At 46.4% G+C, this 18,025-nt stretch overlaps 1 protein-coding gene across 9 annotated transcripts in view; it reads left to right on the forward strand.

The window, feature by feature from the left end:
* Positions 1 to 18,025, forward strand: part of THRB (thyroid hormone receptor beta) — a 437,533-nt gene that overhangs the window by 397,247 nt on the left and 22,261 nt on the right. For all 9 annotated transcript variants that reach the window (XM_069572925.1, XM_069572923.1, XM_069572924.1 and 6 more), the window contains 3 exons: positions 5,345 to 5,445; positions 10,923 to 11,070; positions 14,036 to 14,241. In XM_069572925.1, the coding sequence (XP_069429026.1) occupies positions 5,345 to 5,445; positions 10,923 to 11,070; positions 14,036 to 14,241 (455 nt within the window). The remainder of the gene's footprint in view (positions 1 to 5,344; positions 5,446 to 10,922; positions 11,071 to 14,035; positions 14,242 to 18,025) is intronic.

Raw genomic sequence — 18,025 nt, forward strand, 5'->3', positions numbered from 1 at the left:
TTCATCTGAGTGGAATTTGGGGGTTTTAACCATAGTCCAAACATCCTAATGCAGTTTTCATGAAACTGGAAGCTGGGCCCTGCGTCTGCATTATCAGCTCTTCCGGAAGCCCTCGTGGAGACCCTCAGCCTCTTGGGCACCGCTCCAGACTGCCACCCTGCCTGTCTGCACGTGCCAGATACAGACCTCCTCCCTGTGTTCTCCCCTCTAGAGGGCTGGGAGCAGTGATCTGGAGAAACTGAGATGCTGTCCATCAGAGGAACCAGGGGCAGACACCAGGGCTTCAGCCTGGACGCATGATCCCTGCCCCCTCACTGGAACCGTAACACTTGAAGTAAACCAGAGACCACGTCTAAGGAAGGAAAAAGCTCACGCCTGTTATGTCGCAGGTGCTGCGGGCTGCCACTGACAAGCACGGGGAGGGTTGTGAGTGCCCATCCTGGATTCGGGCTGCAGGTGGGCAAGAGGGCAACTTGGAGACTTACCCCAGCCCCGACCACATCATTGGCAGATGAGCTATGATTGTCTGTTTCCCCTCAAAACACTGAAAACTGCCCCAAGAATTAAGACTGTTCAGCTCCTTGGCATGTTGCCTGGCAGTGGAATCCCCTCATATATATGTTTGTTGAATGGAACCTCTTTTCTCTCCTGGTTTCTTTGCTTTCTACTAGGGGCTTTATTGAGACATGTTTCACATACTATAAAATTCACAGATTTATGCAAAATATGTCCATACAAAACAATGGTTTTCTTTTTTAATTCCATTTCTTTTTATTTTTTTGATGTTGTTGCACCATGCAGCACGTGAGATCTTAGTTTGTCACCAGGGGCTGAGCCGCAGTCCCCTGCAGTGGGAGCGCAGAGTCCTAACCAGGGAAGTCCCCTGGTTTCACTCAATGGTTTTTAGTATATTCACAGAGTTGTGCAACCATCAACACTACACAATTCCAGAACATTTTCACTTCCTTGAAAAGAAACTTTGTATCCTTCAGTGGTCATGTCCATTCTCCCCTCCCTCCAGACCTTGGCAACCTCTAATCTCATTTCTGTCTTTATGAATTTGCCTGATCTGCTATTTCACAGAAATAGAGGTATATGATACATGGCATTTCGTATCTGGCTTCTTTCACGGCGTGCTTTCCAGGTTCTTCCATGTTGCAGCATGTAACAGTACTTACTTCCTTTTCGTGACTGAATAATATTCCATTGTACAAATATACTCTATTTTGTCTATTTTGTTCATCATCTGATGGACATTTGGGTGGTTTCTACCTTCTGAATATTGTGTATGGTGCTGCTTTGTACAAGTTTCTGTACAGACACATGTTTTCAGTTCTCTTGAGTGTGTATTTCAGAGTAGAATTGCTGGGTCATATATGTCACTTTGTGTTTAACCTTTTGAGGAACTGCCAAAGTGCTTTTCCAAAGCACATTTCACATTCCTACCAGCAATATGCGAGTGCTCTGATTTCTCCATAGCCTCACCAACATGTGTTATTATCTGCCATTTTATCGCAACCAACCTAGAGGATGTTAAGTAGAACCTCGGTGTGATCCTGATTTGCATTCCGCATCTTTTCATGGCTTTTCCTTCGTTTTCAGCTGTTTCTCTCTCATTGAGAAATAACCAGGACTGGGAATACAGAACTCAGTTGCTTACACATGCGCTTCCTCAAGGATGAAACCGTGTCTTGCTTGTTTTTATATTACAAGCACTAAGCACAGTGTTAGTGGCTCAGTCATGTCCAACTCTTTGCGACCCTGTGGACTGTATGTAGCCCGCCAAGCTCCTCTGTCCATGGGACACTTCAGCAAAGGATGCTGGAATGGATGGCCATTCCCTTCTCAGAGGATCTTCCCAACCCAGGGGTCAAACCCAGGTCTCCTGCATTGCAGGTGGGATTCTTTACCGTCTGAGCCACCAGGGAAGCCCGAGCACAGTGGCAGATGCTAAAATAAATGTTGTCTAAATTCATGAATAGACGACTGATTGGATGAACACACAGATCTCTCCAGTTCCCTTTTTTCTCTGCCCAGATCCCTTCCAGAATTCTCTCTTTTTTTAAATGTCTGATGAGAATTTTGAAACATTTGAAGTGAACTCAACAGATGATTCATGTTTGCTTGATGCTAAAGTAAACTAAGAAAAGCTGTGATATTTAAAAAGATAATCCTTGTGCATTACCAAATCTTGCTTTGAACTCATTTCTCTCCTTCCCAAAAGGGAGATTCTTCTAAAATAAAGTCTGAGCACAGTCATTATGAAAAGGGTCCATTTTTTTCTGTTTTCTCAATGGCTTTTTTTCTGAAAAGTAAGCCCTCAGTGACCCAGTTTAATGAAAGACTGATGAAAATGTCATGATAAAGCATATAGTAAGTCATCTATCATTTCAACCTGGCTGATCTTTTTTGGACCCAGTAAGGGTTTCCTGAGTCAAAGAAGTTCATTAAGACCGTGATCAAGAGAAAGAATGATTTTGTTTTCTTAGCCTCTCCACATCCCAACAAATCAAGCCTTTTTGGTTTTCTCTGAAGCTCTGTGCTTCTATGATAAACCTCTGGTACCTATGAAACTGGATTTGCCCTCTGAAGCATTTCTTATGTTTAGAATTGCATACAGGAAAGGAAAGAGGCAGACATGGGTGGGAAGTACATAGCTTCTGTTCGTGTCTTTAATTTCCTGGGTCATGGAGTTTAATAAGCTCAGAGTGCAGTAATAAAAAGAGTTATCACAGTTAGATTTGTTTCTTAATAAGCAGAGCCACTATTTACTGCAGACGTGAAATTAAAAGATGCTTGATCCTTGGAAGAAGAGCTGAGAGAAACCTAGACAGCATATTAAAAAGCAGAGACGTCACTTTGCCAACAAAGGTCCATCCAGTCAAAGCTATGGTTTTTCCAGTGGTCAGTTACGGATGTGAGAGTTGAACCATAAAGAAGGCTGAGCCCCGAAGAACTGATGCTTTTGAACTGTGGTGTTGGAGAGGACTCTTGAGAGTCCCCTGGACAGCAACGAGATCCAACCAGTCCATCCTAAAGGAGATCAGCCCTGAATATTCACTGGAGAGACAGATGCTGAAGCTGAAACTCCAATCTTTTGGCCACCTGATGCAAAGAACTGACTCACTGGAAGAGACCCTGATGCTGGGAAAGATTAAAGCCAGGAGGAGATGAGGATGACAGAGGATGAGATGGTTGGATGCCATCACCAGCTCAAAGGACATGAGTTTGAGTAAGCTCCGGGAGATGGTGATGGACAGGGAAGCCTGGGGTGCTGCATTCCATATAATCTCAAAGAGTCGGACACGACTGAGCGACAGAACAACCACCACCACCCAGTTGTTGAGCTATGTAATCACATCACAAGTTTGCAGAACCTTTTTTTAACGTTTGTTTATTCGCTTTCATTTTTGGCTGTGCTGGGTGTTTTGTTGCAGTGCAGGCTTTCTGCAGTTGCGGTGAGTGGGGGCTACTCTCTAGTTACGATGTGCGGGCTTATCTTCGTGGTGGCTTCTCTTGTTGCAGAACACACACTCTAGGGTACACACGCTCAGTAGTTGTAGTTCATGAACTTAGCTACTCTTCAGCATGTGGGGTCATCCCGAGCCAGGGATCCAGCAGGTGTCTCCTACGTTGGCAATTGTGTCCAATTCTTTACCACTGAGTCACCAGGGAAGCCCTGCAGAACCTTTTTTTGTTTTTTTAGGTGCCCTTATTCATTCTACTTTTGAAGTTATTTTTAGAGAAAGACCAACACCAACACTTTCGGAGAGCCGGAAGTCAAGATCTGGGCTTTCGTCTCTGCTGTTAATTTCTGATTTGAGCCAAACTGATGAAGACCTGTTCATCTCAAAATTACTTGCTCTCCCAGGGCCTTTCCAGCTATAAAGTTTTCTGAATTTATTGCATGGTACCGAGATTGCAAAGGGATCAAGTCCCCTAAGCACAGGTTCAAAAATAAGCCTTTGATGCTAAACCTGAAACTCCAGTCCTTTGGCCACCTCACGCGAAGAGCTGACTCATTGGAAAAGACTCTGATGCTGGGAGGGATTGGGGGCAGGAGGAGAAGGGGACAACAGAGGATGAGATGGCTGGATGGCATCACGGACTCGATGGACGTGAGTCTAAGTGAACTCTGGGAGTTGGTGATGGACAGGGAGGCCTGGCGTGCTGCGATTCATGGGGTCGCAAAGAGTTGGACACGACTGAGCGACTGAACTGAACTGAACTGAAAGAGACTGTGATCCACAGCACCCCAGGTGTCTCACATCCTGGCCTCTCTGGATCCCTCCGTATAAACCCAGCCCAGGGAGTCTCAATTCTAGATGTACGTTAAGAATCACCCAGAGAACGTTTAGGAAATTCGGTGCCTATGTTTCTACACCCTAAGACCACTGAAATAAGATTCTCAGGGGGGCTGGTCTCAGATTCAGTATTTTTAAATGGGTGATTCCAAGATTCAATTTTCTTTTTTGACTGTACCATGTGGTATGTGGGGTCTTAGTTCCCTGACCAGGGATTGAACCTGGGCCCTCACCAGTGAAAGTGCAGAGTCCTAACCACTGGACAACCATGGAATTCCCCATAAGATTCAATGCTTTTAAGCAGAATGATTCTAAGGTCTAATCAGAGTGGAAAACCCATGGTTTACCCAAGTAGTTTTGTATGGATAGAGAAAGCTGGGCGTTGAAGAATTGATGCTTTTGAACTGTGGTGTTGAAGCAGACTCTTGAAAGTCCCTTGGACTGCAAGATTAAACCAGTCCATCCTAAAGGAAATCAGTCCTGAATAGTCATTGGAAGGACTGATGCTGAAGCTGAAACTCCAATACTTTGGAGTTGGACAGACTGGGCCACTGAACTGATTTCATATGTCCACGCCCTCTTGAGCCTCCCTCCCACCTCCCACGCCATCCCACCCTTCTAGGTTGTCCCAGAGCCCCGGTTTGAGCTCCCTGGGTCATGCAGCAAATCCCCACTGGCTTCTGTTTTACCAATGGTATTTCATATGTTTCCATGGTGCTCTCTCCATTGGTCCCACCCTCTCCTTCCCACAGACATGGAGAGCAGACTTATGGACATGGACGGGGGCAGGGAGCGGTGTGGGAAGGAGAGAGTGGGAAAGACTTTTAAAATGTTTTCTTGTTCAGAGTTTTACTTTCTATATTGAAAACTAAATGATGTAAATGTGTAAACCATAAAGCAAAAGTTGTATTAAAAAGCATAAAACAATTCGGTCGTGCCCCTCATCCACCCCTTCCGTCCTCCCCGGTGCTCCTCCTGGCTGTGGCGTCTTTGACTTGAACGTGATGTCTTTCTCACCTCCTCTTCTGTCCTCCCCACAGGCTACATCCCCAGTTACTTAGACAAGGACGAGCTGTGCGTCGTGTGCGGTGACAAAGCCACGGGCTACCACTACCGCTGCATCACGTGCGAAGGCTGCAAGGTAACGCGCGCTGGCCCCTCCCCAGAGCCTCCGGAACGCGAGTTCGCACCAAACCCCGCCATTCATGGGCTGTGATCATCCGGGTGTCTGGTGGACCTCTTCATTTTGGGAGGGGGTCGGGCGCATAATCAAGACAGAATTTTTTTTTCAAAGCGAAAATAACTAGATGAAGTTTTGCGAGAGTGTGAGATCCGGGGGCGTGGTTATTCAGTCGCTGAGTGGTGTCCGGCCATTTGCGACCCCGCGGACTGCAGCACGCCAGGCTGCAGCAGGCACGCTGTCCACTGTCTCTCAGCGTTTGCTCAGACTCACGTCCATTGTGTCTATGATGCCATCCAACAGGTAGAAAAATTGATTAAATGAAAAGAAATCGATAAAGGCCTCCTTTTCAGTTTAAAAACGCATTGATATTTTATAACGTGTTACCCTCCCAAGAAATGACCATTCTCCTCCTGCTTTATCTCGAGTGTTTCAGGGGACAGAGTTGGCCTCAACCCCAAGCTGTTTGCCAGTGTGAACCTGACTGAATACGCTCACTCTTCAGGGTTCCATTAGGGACTATCTTTGAGGCCACTTAGGTTCAATTCTATGCTGAAATTGTCCAATCCTGCTGTTGGCACAGGCCGCAGTCCCTGGGTAAATTCTGGTTGTGCTTCAGCAATCACATCCTCTCCAGACCCACCGGCAGGAGACACTGGACGAGAATACACCGCCAAACAACAGTCAGAGCACTTTAGGAAAATGAACCTGAATTTGCAAACTTGCATCTTCATTATCAAAATGACGTTGAGTTTCTGGCAAACACGTTTTGGTCCAACAACCTGACCTAGAAGATAAAGTTCACTGTAAAGGCAAACAAAGCTTAACCCAGGGCATCCAGCTGGTGTTTTACAAAAGAGGTAGTAAGTCAGAGAAGCGGAGAAGGCACTGGCACCCCAGTCCAGTACTCTTGCCTGGAGGATCCCATGGATGGAGGAGCCTGGTGGGCTGCAGTCCATGGGGTCGCTAAGAGTTGGACACGACTGAGCGACTTCACTTTCACTTTTCACTTTCATGCATTGGAGAAGGCAATGGCAACCCACTCCAGTGTTCTTGCCTGGAGAATCTCAAGGATGGTGGCTGCCGTCTATGGGGTCGCACAGAGTCGGACACGACTGAAGCGACTTAGCAGCAGCAGCAGCAAGTCAGAGAAAAACTTTAATTTTCTTGTTGAATGTTTTATTTACCTTATTTTACACAAAATGATCACAAACTTTAGAGCAAAAATCATATTAAAATTCATAAAACAAATCAGTCTTCCTCATTCATCACCTACCTCACCACCTCTCCTCTCTTTTCCTTCCTCCAACTACCCCCTTTTCTCCTAACCTTTGACCCTAGACCCCCAAATTCAACATGTTAGCTCGCTTTCATACTGATGGGTGTCATTTCCCTCGTGGAGGATTTTCCATGCAAACTCCCTTCTTTCTGTGCACAAAATTAGGAAACATGTAGCCTACTAAAGTGTTAAGATGATATATCCAGTGAAAAGAGGTCATTTTTGAGGTCATTTTTAAGGTCTCAAGGCAAGACTCTTTTTTTGGAATGTGATATAATATTGCTCTCATTCATCCAGACTCCTTTGATCTAGAATTTGTAACCTTTTAACAAAGATTGGGCTAAAGGTTGCTATTACATCTATGAAAACAATATCATAAGGAGTTTGAGGGCATTATTTACAAATAAGTTGCGGCTGTTTATTAATTGGGAAACTTACAGACTGTCTCTTGAAAGGCCAATTTTATGGGCTTTGTTTGAAACTGATAAAAACCATTTCTATAGATGCTTTCCCTCATTCCAAAAGCTCAGCGATTCGAATGGGTCTTTTTTCTAAATTAGCCCCAGTTAAGAAGGGTTTTACCTACCTGATTATGCAGTGTTGGGATTCTCTCAAATCAGTTTTTAATGACAAATTTTGAATTCTAGGAGCGACTCTAATGAAAATTCCATTTAACATTCAGCTCCCAAAGTGACTCTAAAAACCAAGTGTACCTTACAGAGGACTTAATGCTCCCTGCTGCTGTTTGCTGTTTAGTCGCTCAGTTGTGTCTGACTCTCTGTGACCCCATGGACTGCAGCCAGCCAGGCTCTGTTGTCCATGGAATTTTCCAGGCAAGAATTCCGGAGTGGGTTGTCATGCCCTTCTCCAGGGGATCTTCCCTGACCCAGGGTTTGAACCCATGTCTCTTCTGTCACCTGGGAAACCCAAGGGCAGCTACACAGATCATTTAATATAAGGACAGAGCATCTTGGAAAAAAAGCAAAAGAGATGTTCAAATGAAACAGGGCTTTTAAAAGCAGCCAAAAATGAAAAAAGTTGCACTTCACATCTTGTTTATTCAAACCTGTAATTTACAAGTATTTCTACCCACTACTCACCGTGTGCAGAGGGACTCTTTTCTTCCTGTTTTTGCCCAGAAGACAGTGGAAATCTTCCAGATCAGATGTTTCGTCTGTTGGGATAGGCCAGTTTTCATGCATCTTTTGTAGAAAGAAAGTTTATGCTCCTACAATAAATCACTTTTTAGCACTGATTACGGCATCATCTGGACCACTAAGAAATGGATTCAGTTCTTCTCAAAATGCAGAGAAACGTGTCTAATGTCAATTTATAAAAGCAAAACCTCTGCTCCGCAGCAACTCATCAGTGAAAGATATGTCCTTACTCTGTCCCTGAGACATCTCTTTTGTCTCAAAAAGATTTTTTTAAAGTAAATATTTTCTATCCAAGTTCACTCACAAAAGTTGATGTTTCTCCCTTTTTAAAATTAAGGAACCTGCCATCTTCGACATTTACTCAAATGAAGTGTTCCTTCATCATGTGTCAATTTGCTTCTATCATGCCTCAGGGGAAGCCTGAGCCTTAAAAAGGATCTGGTCCATGAAGTGCCCAAGAAGAGGCAGCGAGATGAGCCACAGAAAAGATGGCACTAAGAATGGCACAGCCTGCTGCCTCAACTTATTTTTCTTTTTTTCAAAATAAGCCACGCATCAGTTATTTCATTCATTCCTTCTAAAGGTTCCCAGAGAAGCCTTTTTGGAAAAATGCTCGTTACGTCTGCTTCCGGTTCATCACCTCGTCCCCTCCGTGCTCTTGTCTGACTCCTCGGTGGGCCAACCCCCCGCCCCTGGACACGAGCCAGTGTGAGCAGACAAGGGAGGAAAGGTCTCCTGACTTCAGGGAACAGTCTTCCAACTTCAGAGCAGCGGTCAGTGTGCTCATGGAGGCCCTGGACTTCAGTGTTTCCACCTCCAGGGAAACCAAAAGGAGGATGCCAGCTGGTGGCCCTCCTCCATGCCTGTGACATCTGTCTTCTTGCTAGAATTTCTGTTTCCTCTGCCTTTCAAGCGAGTGCAACCCTCGAAGTGTGGGGGGCAAGGAAGAGGACAGGGTGGAGGGGACCGGTGGGGAAGTTGGTTTCCACTCTGCAGGCCCTGACATCCGAGCCTGGCAGGACAGCCCACCTTGGACACCCAGGAAACACATGTCAGCTGCTGCCCCGTGTGTGCTTTAGGGAGTCTTATGACAGTTCATCAACGTCATTCAAACTAATGGGCTCAGTGTTTAAGGATCCAGAGCCAAATATAATATGACAGCTCTTCTGTTAGGACTTGAGTAATAGAAGTGACCGGGGATGAGCACGTGTGCCCTGACACCATGTCCCTGAGCCTCAGCCCGTCATTCCTCCGTGTTATTCTGCTTTGCCCAATGTAAAATCCTCCCTCAGACCTTTTCCTTGTAAAGAAGAGTTCCTGAGTCTGAGTGAGGAATATGCAAATGGTATATGTACATAATCAAAGCCAGGGCCAGTTAAATGGGATAATTACAATTTGGGGTTAATCCTGGTGGATCAGCTGGTAAAGAATCTGCCTGCAATGCGGGAGACCTGGGTTCGATCCCTGGGTTGAGAAGATCCCCTGGAGAAGGGAATGGCTACCCACTCCAGTATTCTGGCCTGGAGAATTCCATGCATTGGATACATGGAATTACTTTGCATGGGGTCGCAAAGAGTCAGACATGACTGAGCCACTTTCACTAGATCAGCTGGCATCTAAGTCCAGTTTATGCAACCAAGTTGGAGGTTCCTTTAAGCTTTAACAGACAAGTCCTTTAAACCCTGTTGTGCCTTGCTAATGTATACTAAAACATAAAACGATGTGGTTTTTTGAGAGTGGGTGAGAAGGGACTGTTTATAATATGTTCATCTAAAACATTTAAATAATACAGTAAAACTGGACTAAGTTTATATCATATAAGCAGTTAAATAACACTTGCAGTCCAATTCCCAGGTTCCAGTTCCAGCGTGTACTTGCCATGTGATTTGGGGCAAGTGATTTAACCTGTCTGAGGCTTAGTTTTTTAATCCCCGCGGTAGAGATATTAAGAGTACCGACCTCAGAAGGTTGTGGGAGAGACAGAGGCATGGCGCCTGTCTGCAGCACTCTGCGCTGCGCCACTCACAAGGAGTGGTGTCTGCCGTTATGACTTGAGCACCATGTCCAGAAAGGATTCTCATGTGACACGGCTCTGAGGGGGTTACATAAGTCACCTAGGCCTGGAACCCCCTTCTATCCTCAGGTGGCCCTCTCCTGTGCCTTGAGAGAGGGAGAAACACTGAACTTTAGGGCAAGTGTCTACAGACTCTGGAGAAACAGGGTGCTAGGAAAGGAAAACGCCAATGCCACGAGCTTTGGGGAAAATTTGGTGAAGAATTTGGAATTTTCTCCTCCCCAGTGACTGTTGTTTTAAGGGCTATCTGTGCTGGTCACGGCCATCTCAAGAGTCGAAAACCAGAATTAAACTAAATCTCTAAAGGCAGTTAATGCATGCATTTAAATACTAGATGATTACATTACTAATTCACAGAGCAGCACAAGTATCTAGCTTTTTTATTCTCCAGTATAAAGAGCAAACCTCTTCAAAGCTTGGCTCAGATGGTAAAGAATGCCTACAAGGCAGAAGACCCAAGTTCAGTCCCTGGGTAGGGAAGATCCCCTGCGGGAGGGCATGGCAACCCACTCCAGTATTCTTGCCTGGAGAATCCCAGGGACAGAGGAGCCTGGCGGGCTACAGTTCCTGTGGTGGCAAAGAGACATGATTGAGAGGCCTTCACATTGTGGCATTCTATAAAGTGAAATTATTTATATGACTCACTGTTTGGAAAACATAAGCGTGAATACCAATTTTCCCGTTAGCTTTGAGTAAATGCCAAAAAGATGATGACTCCACAGCTTCTGACCTCTCCCTCTCCTCAGACTGAGAACTCCTTAGATTCACTTTGGGTCAGCTGCCCTATAGTGGAATGGGTAGAGCTACAGGCCTGTACACAGGTGAGGTCCAAAACCAGCCACCGTGGTTAGGAAGATGCGAAATGCCGGAGGTCCTTTATTTCTAGACAATCTGAAACGGCTGTCTTGGGTCTTTCTCTTTCATGTAGGGTTTCTTTAGAAGAACCATTCAGAAAAATCTCCATCCATCCTATTCCTGTAAATATGAAGGAAAGTGTGTCATAGACAAAGTCACAAGAAATCAGTGCCAGGAATGTCGCTTTAAAAAATGCATCTACGTTGGCATGGCAACAGATTGTAAGTAACAATTGCTTCCTTTACTTCATATTCAGGGAGTGGTGACCGGGGAAAGGGTGGCTCAAGGACAACAACCAGGCAGGAAAGAAAGCAGGAATGCTTGTGGACAGGGGGCAAGCACCCAGCCCTTTCAGAGACCCTCACTCCCATCCATGGCTGGTCGGTTTCCATCCGACCTTCCCCATCAGCTCCTGACTCCAGAGGCATCCAGATGATGGCTGAGGGACAGAGGTCAAACTGTCCCCGTCATGCCTGCAGGACAGGCAGCCATACTCCGTTTGCACAGAGGTTACAGACGAGGGGTCTTGTCCACCCACCTTGATGAGGTGTTATTTTCCACACAGCGTTCATTTGGTCAGAACTGCATGGACTAATTCTCTTCTTTTTTTTTTTTCCAAAAGCAGAGACAGGAATTTATTTTGTGGGCATTTTTGGAGTTGGGGCACTGGCAGAAAACATCGTGTTCAGAAATTTCTGAAGAATGTGAACTTGAGTCCTATTGCATGACTCATCCTGCAGTTGGTTTTTTGTTGTTGTTATATTTTTAGCCCATAAAAACATTCCAAGCTGAAGTCATCTTCCCCAGTTTTCAAAGTGCCACAGCATATGGCAGTAAGATTAGCCGTCGGGGTCTCTTCCCCACACTGTGCAAGGGATTTACACCAGTCACTTTAATTAATCTAATCATGAAATAAGAATCGTGCCATTCAGAATGTGTGCCCTCCCTTTTGCTAGGTATCTGGGTTACTAGTTTCTTCTGGCATAAATTTTTTGCACATTGGTGAAGGGTTTCAACTTTTAGTTTAAAGAAAAGAGGAAGGAAGAAAGAATGCGTGAGGACCTCGGGAAGAGGGAAGAGTCACAGCCACATTTATGTGATAAACAGAGTTCTCTAAGAACAGCAGCAAAAATCTCTGGAACGTCCTTGGTTTGCCCATTAAAGAAGACAGAAGGGGAATCTTTTATATAGAAAAAAAGGAGAAGGGTTGTGTCAGGGCGTGAGGCTGGAAACGGTGGGTTAATCCCCACCTGTGGTGGAGTTCTTTGTCTCCGAAAGGCTTTTACTGGTTGCCAACAAAATGCCTGCTAAGGTTTTGTGGAGAGAAGGGACCTGCTGAATGTCCACTGCACCGTTTTACTGAAAGTTAAAGATGCAAAAGTTGATGAGCTTGAAAAACTCAGTGTTAATCCACACTAGGTGGAAATTCATTTTAAGTGCAACTTGCTTGCATGTGAGTCATTCATTATAAGAGCTCAGGTTTTATTATCAGAAAAACTGCTGGAGTCCTGGGTCTGCCACTTACTCGCTGTGTGCCCACTGGACTTAATTTCAGGTTTCCCTTGTGTGAAGTTATTGCTGATCTTAGGATTCAGTCAGAATAATACACGTCCAATTTGCCACGATCCCTGACACCAGGGAAGCATTTGGGGAGTGGGGCAATGAGCACAGCCCTCTCCTTGCCTCCTTTTGATGGGTGAACCATGCTGAGTTCACGGGGCTCACCCAGCCTGCCCACATTTCTAAGTGTCCCCCTCACTTTAAAGATCCAACCCCATCTCCATGATCAGGGTCTCATTCTCTGTTTATGGGTTCACCAGGCACTTTTGGTTCTCTTCCTCTGCTATGCCTGCTTTTTAAAAAAAATTTCCTTTCCCTAGCAGTCACACCTTCCTCAGGAAAGGGCCCTAGGACGATGACGTTCTAGGTGTGCAGTCAGGGGTCCTGGGTCTTACCTTGGCCCGGCCATGAACTTGCTGTGTGACTTTCGGGAAGTTATGATTGTCTCCTTCCTTCTCTGTGAAAGAGGGAGTTGGGCTAGATCAGAGCTGAGATCCAGCAGTGGTAAAACACACTCTGTAGTATGAACCCAGAGCCTTTCCGTGCCACTGCAAGCTACTAAGAGTCTGGTGAAATAGTCTCCTTTTGGAGAGTAACCACAGAGGTATAGGTTGCTCTTACCTGCACTTCTGATTTCCCTTTTGCTTATCAGGGGTCCTCAACCTCTGGCCCTTGAACTGGTACCACCTGTCAGATCAGCAGTAGCATTAGGTTAGAAATGACATGTACAATAAATGCAATGTGTGGGAATCATCCCCAGATCATCCCCCAACCTGCAATCCATGGGAAAAAAAAAGAAAGTCTCTTCCACAAAATAAGTCCCTGGTGCCAAAAAGGTAGGGACCACAGATAAATGATACAATTCATGGCTCTATTTACTGAGCATGTGTCCTGCATCATCATACTGATACCCTGCGAAGTAGGTCTTCCTGATCCCATTTTATACTGGAAGAAACAGAAGCTCAGAGAGCCTCAGTAAGCTGCTGGAGGTCACACAGCTAGAATGTGGTAGTCTCAGGATTCAAGCCCCAGTCTTTCTAGATTCCAAAGCCTGGGCTCTTTAATCACTTTGAGGGTTGACAAGGTATACCACAATGCAAAGAAAGTATCTGTGAGGGCTGAGCTTGGCCTAGCCAAGCTCCTAGCCACTTTAATCAGCCTTGAGTAAACAAATGAAGAGCAAGACTCCTTTTCCCTCTGAGAAAGGGATACCAGCCTCTGTTTACTGCTCCAGAATTTTTTTAACCTGAAGTCCTTACTAAGAGCCGTTGGGGAGGAACAGACACCTTAAGAGTGAATTCAGATGACTGGCTAGACAGACCGACCTGTGACCCTCTAGGTGGGATGGGCTTTACCTGGCTCTGCTTCGTTCTTATTTAGGGTTACCCTCTGTGGAGCTAAGATGCCTGGTGTCCGAGTGTGTCTCCCCTACCCCCCTTCGTTTTGGAAAGTTGGCTAGGCTTTGGGAAATTGATGCTGGGGCTTGTGGTGGACAATGGCTAGCCGGTGGCAGTTTGCCGCCTAAGGAGGAACGGATTCGAGGTGACCCCCTCTGAGCCGCCCAAGCCCCAGCAGGCCTGCCAGCTGTCTGGAGAATGTCTGTTCTGTGTCCCTCTCCCCCGGCAGTGGTCCTAGACGACAGCAAGCGTCTGGCCAAGAGGAAGCTCATTGAGGAGAACCGGGAGAAGAGGCGGCGGGAGGAGCTGCAGAGATCCATGGGGCACAAGCCAGAGCCCACTGACCAGGAATGGGAGCTCATCAAGACCGTCACCGAGGCCCACGTGGCCACCAACGCCCAGGGCAGCCACTGGAAGCAGAAGCGGAAGTTCCTGGTAAGACCCCGCCCCTTCCATTTCCGCTTCTGCTTCCACTCCCGCTTCGCCTCTGTGCCGTGGGTGCTCAGAACCCGGGATGCTGGTGTTCACCTGCTTGTTCCTGGTGGGAGTGCAGGGGCAATCTTCTGCCTGTGAGTCACTGAGTTCTAACGCAGTTAGCGCTTTGCTTCTGCTGTGAGGTACGTCGGCCCTGGGTCAACTGATTAGCAAAATTCTTTACCTGCCCGCTCCCCTTTTTATACTCAGGTCTTCCCTCAGATGCCCATTTATATACATACTTCATCCCCTAAACTCACTCCAAAATATCCCGTTTAGAATCACCCCTAGAAAGAAGTGACCCATATACCGAATGTATTTTTACATCAGTGGAAGTCAAAATGTTGAGTTTAAAATAAATGCTGTCAGGTCCAGGGGGAAGATGGGAATCTGGAGTAGGGATGGGGGAGTGGAGTGTTAAAAAAAAAAACCAGGCCTTCCAGACCCTTGGAATATCCATGTTTGACGTGTTTATAAAACTAGCCGTTTTACGGTGGTCCAGGGGTTAGGACTTGGGCTTTCAATGCAGGGGGTGCAGTTCAGTCCCTGGTCAGGGAGCTGGGATCCCACATGCCTTGTGGCCAGAACATCAAAACATAAAATGGAAGGAAAAATGTAACAAATTCAATAAAGACTTTAAAAATGGTCCATGTCAAAAAACAAACGAACAAAAACTAACCATTGTGAAAGGCCTTCCTAGCCATTGCTTCTTTGGACCTCACGACACTTTGGGTTAGGTAGGCTGGAGTCACCATCCTCGTTTCACAGGTATGCAATCCAAGCCCCAAGCCTTTCCAGTGTCTCACCTGAGGTTTGCCCACCATAAAGTGGCCAAAGGGCCAACTTGGTTTTTTGGCCAAGTCTTCAGCCAAGATAGCATGGTTTTTAGTTATTAAAACAGCCACATCCGTACCTTTAACTCAAAGGTTTGTAATGCTTTTCTCGATCATCTATAGAAAGAACCAGGAAAGGAACTGCACAGAATGATTTGCCAGTAGAATTTCTTTGGGGCTGCAAGCTTACCTAGGCACAAGGTTTTGTTCAGGAAGTTGATGTTTACAGAGCCACTGCTTTACCCACCTGTCTCCCCACCCATCATGGAGCTGACGTGAAGTGTATATTTTTTAGATCCTTAATATGTTCAAGAAACTGTCCCTCTTGGTCCAAATGCAAAGAACTGTTTTTTCTCCAGGATATTTTTTCCTAGAGGGATGCTGGAGGAGACAGAACACCTCCATCATCCCGTCTGTCTCTACAGTGAGCTTTGTTTCCATCAGCCAGTTCCCTTCTGTGCCTGGGCCACCCCATATCTCCTTGGGGGAAGGACAGAGTTCCATTCAGCTCTGTCACCTTCAGTGTCTGTCACGTGTGTAGTTGAAGCTGACGGTAGCTTTTCCCTAAGGTGACTGCCAATCAAGACTTTCCTCCCTTTCTTCACCAGGGAGTGGTAGAACCTAGTCCTCTCTCTCCCCTTGAATCTGGGCTGGGCTGTGATTCCTTGAAGCGATGGATTTGGGCAGAGTGACTCCTAAGGCTGGGTCATAAGAAGCCTTGCAGTTTCCAGTTGGTTATTTTGGAGAGGGATGCCACGTGGTCTCTGAGGGAAGCCAACTGCCCTAACAAACTAAAAGAGTGAGAGTCCCGCTACCTTGAGAGCGCCTCGCTGGGAGGAGGCCCCCGGCAGCCATGTGGAGAGACTTCCCACCGCCCAGGCACCAGCAGTGTGCCTGCAGTCACCTGCAGATGGCGCCAGTCTCTGCTGCGATTTCATGAGGGACCCCTGGAGAACCACCCAGAACTCTGAGAGACAGTGAAAATGTATTGTTTTAAATGAAAAAGTGTTGTTTCAGGTTTGGGGGAGTTGGTTATGCAGCAGTAGATAACCAGAACTGAGCGCAATAAATATCTGTGAAATGGACCATCGAGTTCCATGGATCCACCCTCAGAGACAGCACAGCTAAGCCCGCCGTCTCAGCCGCCGGACACACACGTGCTCCCTGCAGCTGGGTGGTTGTGATTGAGTGTTTATGCTCAGGATTAAAAGTGACTCTTGAGGGTTGCGAATTATTCCTGCAAGACCGTTAAAAATCCTTCATTAAAGACAGCTTTGTTTCATAAGTATCCATGTACAGAACTGGCTTCTATACGTGAGGACTTGCATCTCCTGTGTGGCCAATACCACTTTTTTTGCTTACAACACCACTACATATATTATTTCATTTATTTTTATGTGATGATGGCCCATCTTTTCTGGAAAAATATTTGAGGAGGCCTATTATTGTTAATAATAGTGTAGCAAAGTCATCAGTTCAGTTCAGTTCAGTCGCTCAGTTGTGTCCAACTCTGCGACCCCATGAATTGCAGCACACCAGGCCTCCCTGTCCATCACCAACTCCTGGAGCTCACTCAAACTCACGTCCATCGGGTTGGTGATGCCATCCAGCCATCTCGTCTTCTGTCGTCCCCTTCTCCTCCTGCCCCCAATCCCTCCCAGCATCAGAGTCTTTTCCAATGAGTCAACTCTTTGCATGAGGTGGCCAAAGTACTGGCGTTTCAGCTTTAGCATCATTCCTTCCAAAGAACACCCAGGACTGATCTCCTTTAGAATGGACTGGTTGGATCTCCTTGCAGTCTAAGGGACTCTCAAGAGTCTTCTCCAACAAAGGGATTATAAATTATATGTTGTCATGAAAGCTGGAAGTATCCATTTATCTGGAATGGGCAAGTAGCTTACTCCCCGAAAGGAGTTTCTTCATCATTTTTTAACCTTAATACCAGGACTCAAGTCATAAACAGAGATTGGTGGTTTGACCTGGGGTTCAAATCAGCATGTCTGTGTCTTTGGCAAGTAAAGGAACTTTTGCAAAAGCCTTGCAGATTTTCAGTGGTTTTAAAACCACTCTTTACAACTATTTCCAAAAGCGTTTAAGTCATTCTCCAATCCCCTCAAATCTCTGGAGGTACAGAGTGCCAGTCCCTGTGTGATGACAGTGATGAGGACAAGCAGATGTGGGCTGAGACAGGGGCAAGAAGCTCATGCCAGGCAAGGGAGAGCAAGGTCTCCACCAAGACGCTCACATCCGCACCTGCCCAGCACGGGCGACACTGGCTCGAAGTAGACCCCTACTAGCAACAGTATTGTCTGCTGACACTGTGTTATTATTATTTTTTTAACCAGGGTTTCTGGTCTCCCTCAATCAATAGAAATTGATCAGGGGCCAGACAAGCAGTTCGGGCGAGGCTTTATCTGGGCTCCTGCAGCTGCAGTGGGACAGTCTCTCCTGCTTGCTCACTGCTCAAGGGAAGCGGAGCGAGCTGGTTTCTTGTACGGGGTGAGAGGAGGGGTGAGTCCAGGGGTCGGACTGCAGGGTGTCATAGGTGGTCTGCCAGCCCCTTTGCTGGTGTTGAGTGCAGGGGGCATGCGCAGTATCCTGCCTTTGCTCCCGGCTCTTCAGAAGTGGTTTTTTGGTCTTTGTGCATCTTGTTGTCCAGAATTTGCCCCAACTGTGCATATGCTCACAGTTTTTTTAGTCCCTGATGGTTTCTTTTTTATTTCGTTGCTGGAGGAGAGGTGTGTCCAGGTGCAAGCACCGCAGCCAAGGGTCCCAGGCCCCAGCCTGTCTCATTATTTCTCTGCTCCTTTCATGCACATGTGAAGGTATGCCTTTGGGTGGATTTTCCACCCAGTGTAAAATGTGACCATCAGAACCAGGGCGGGCCTGCCCTGCTTTTCCCCTGGCAGAGC

This window comes from Ovis canadensis, chromosome 26 (genome assembly GCF_042477335.2).
Source record: "Ovis canadensis isolate MfBH-ARS-UI-01 breed Bighorn chromosome 26, ARS-UI_OviCan_v2, whole genome shotgun sequence".
NCBI lineage: Eukaryota > Metazoa > Chordata > Mammalia > Artiodactyla > Bovidae > Ovis > Ovis canadensis.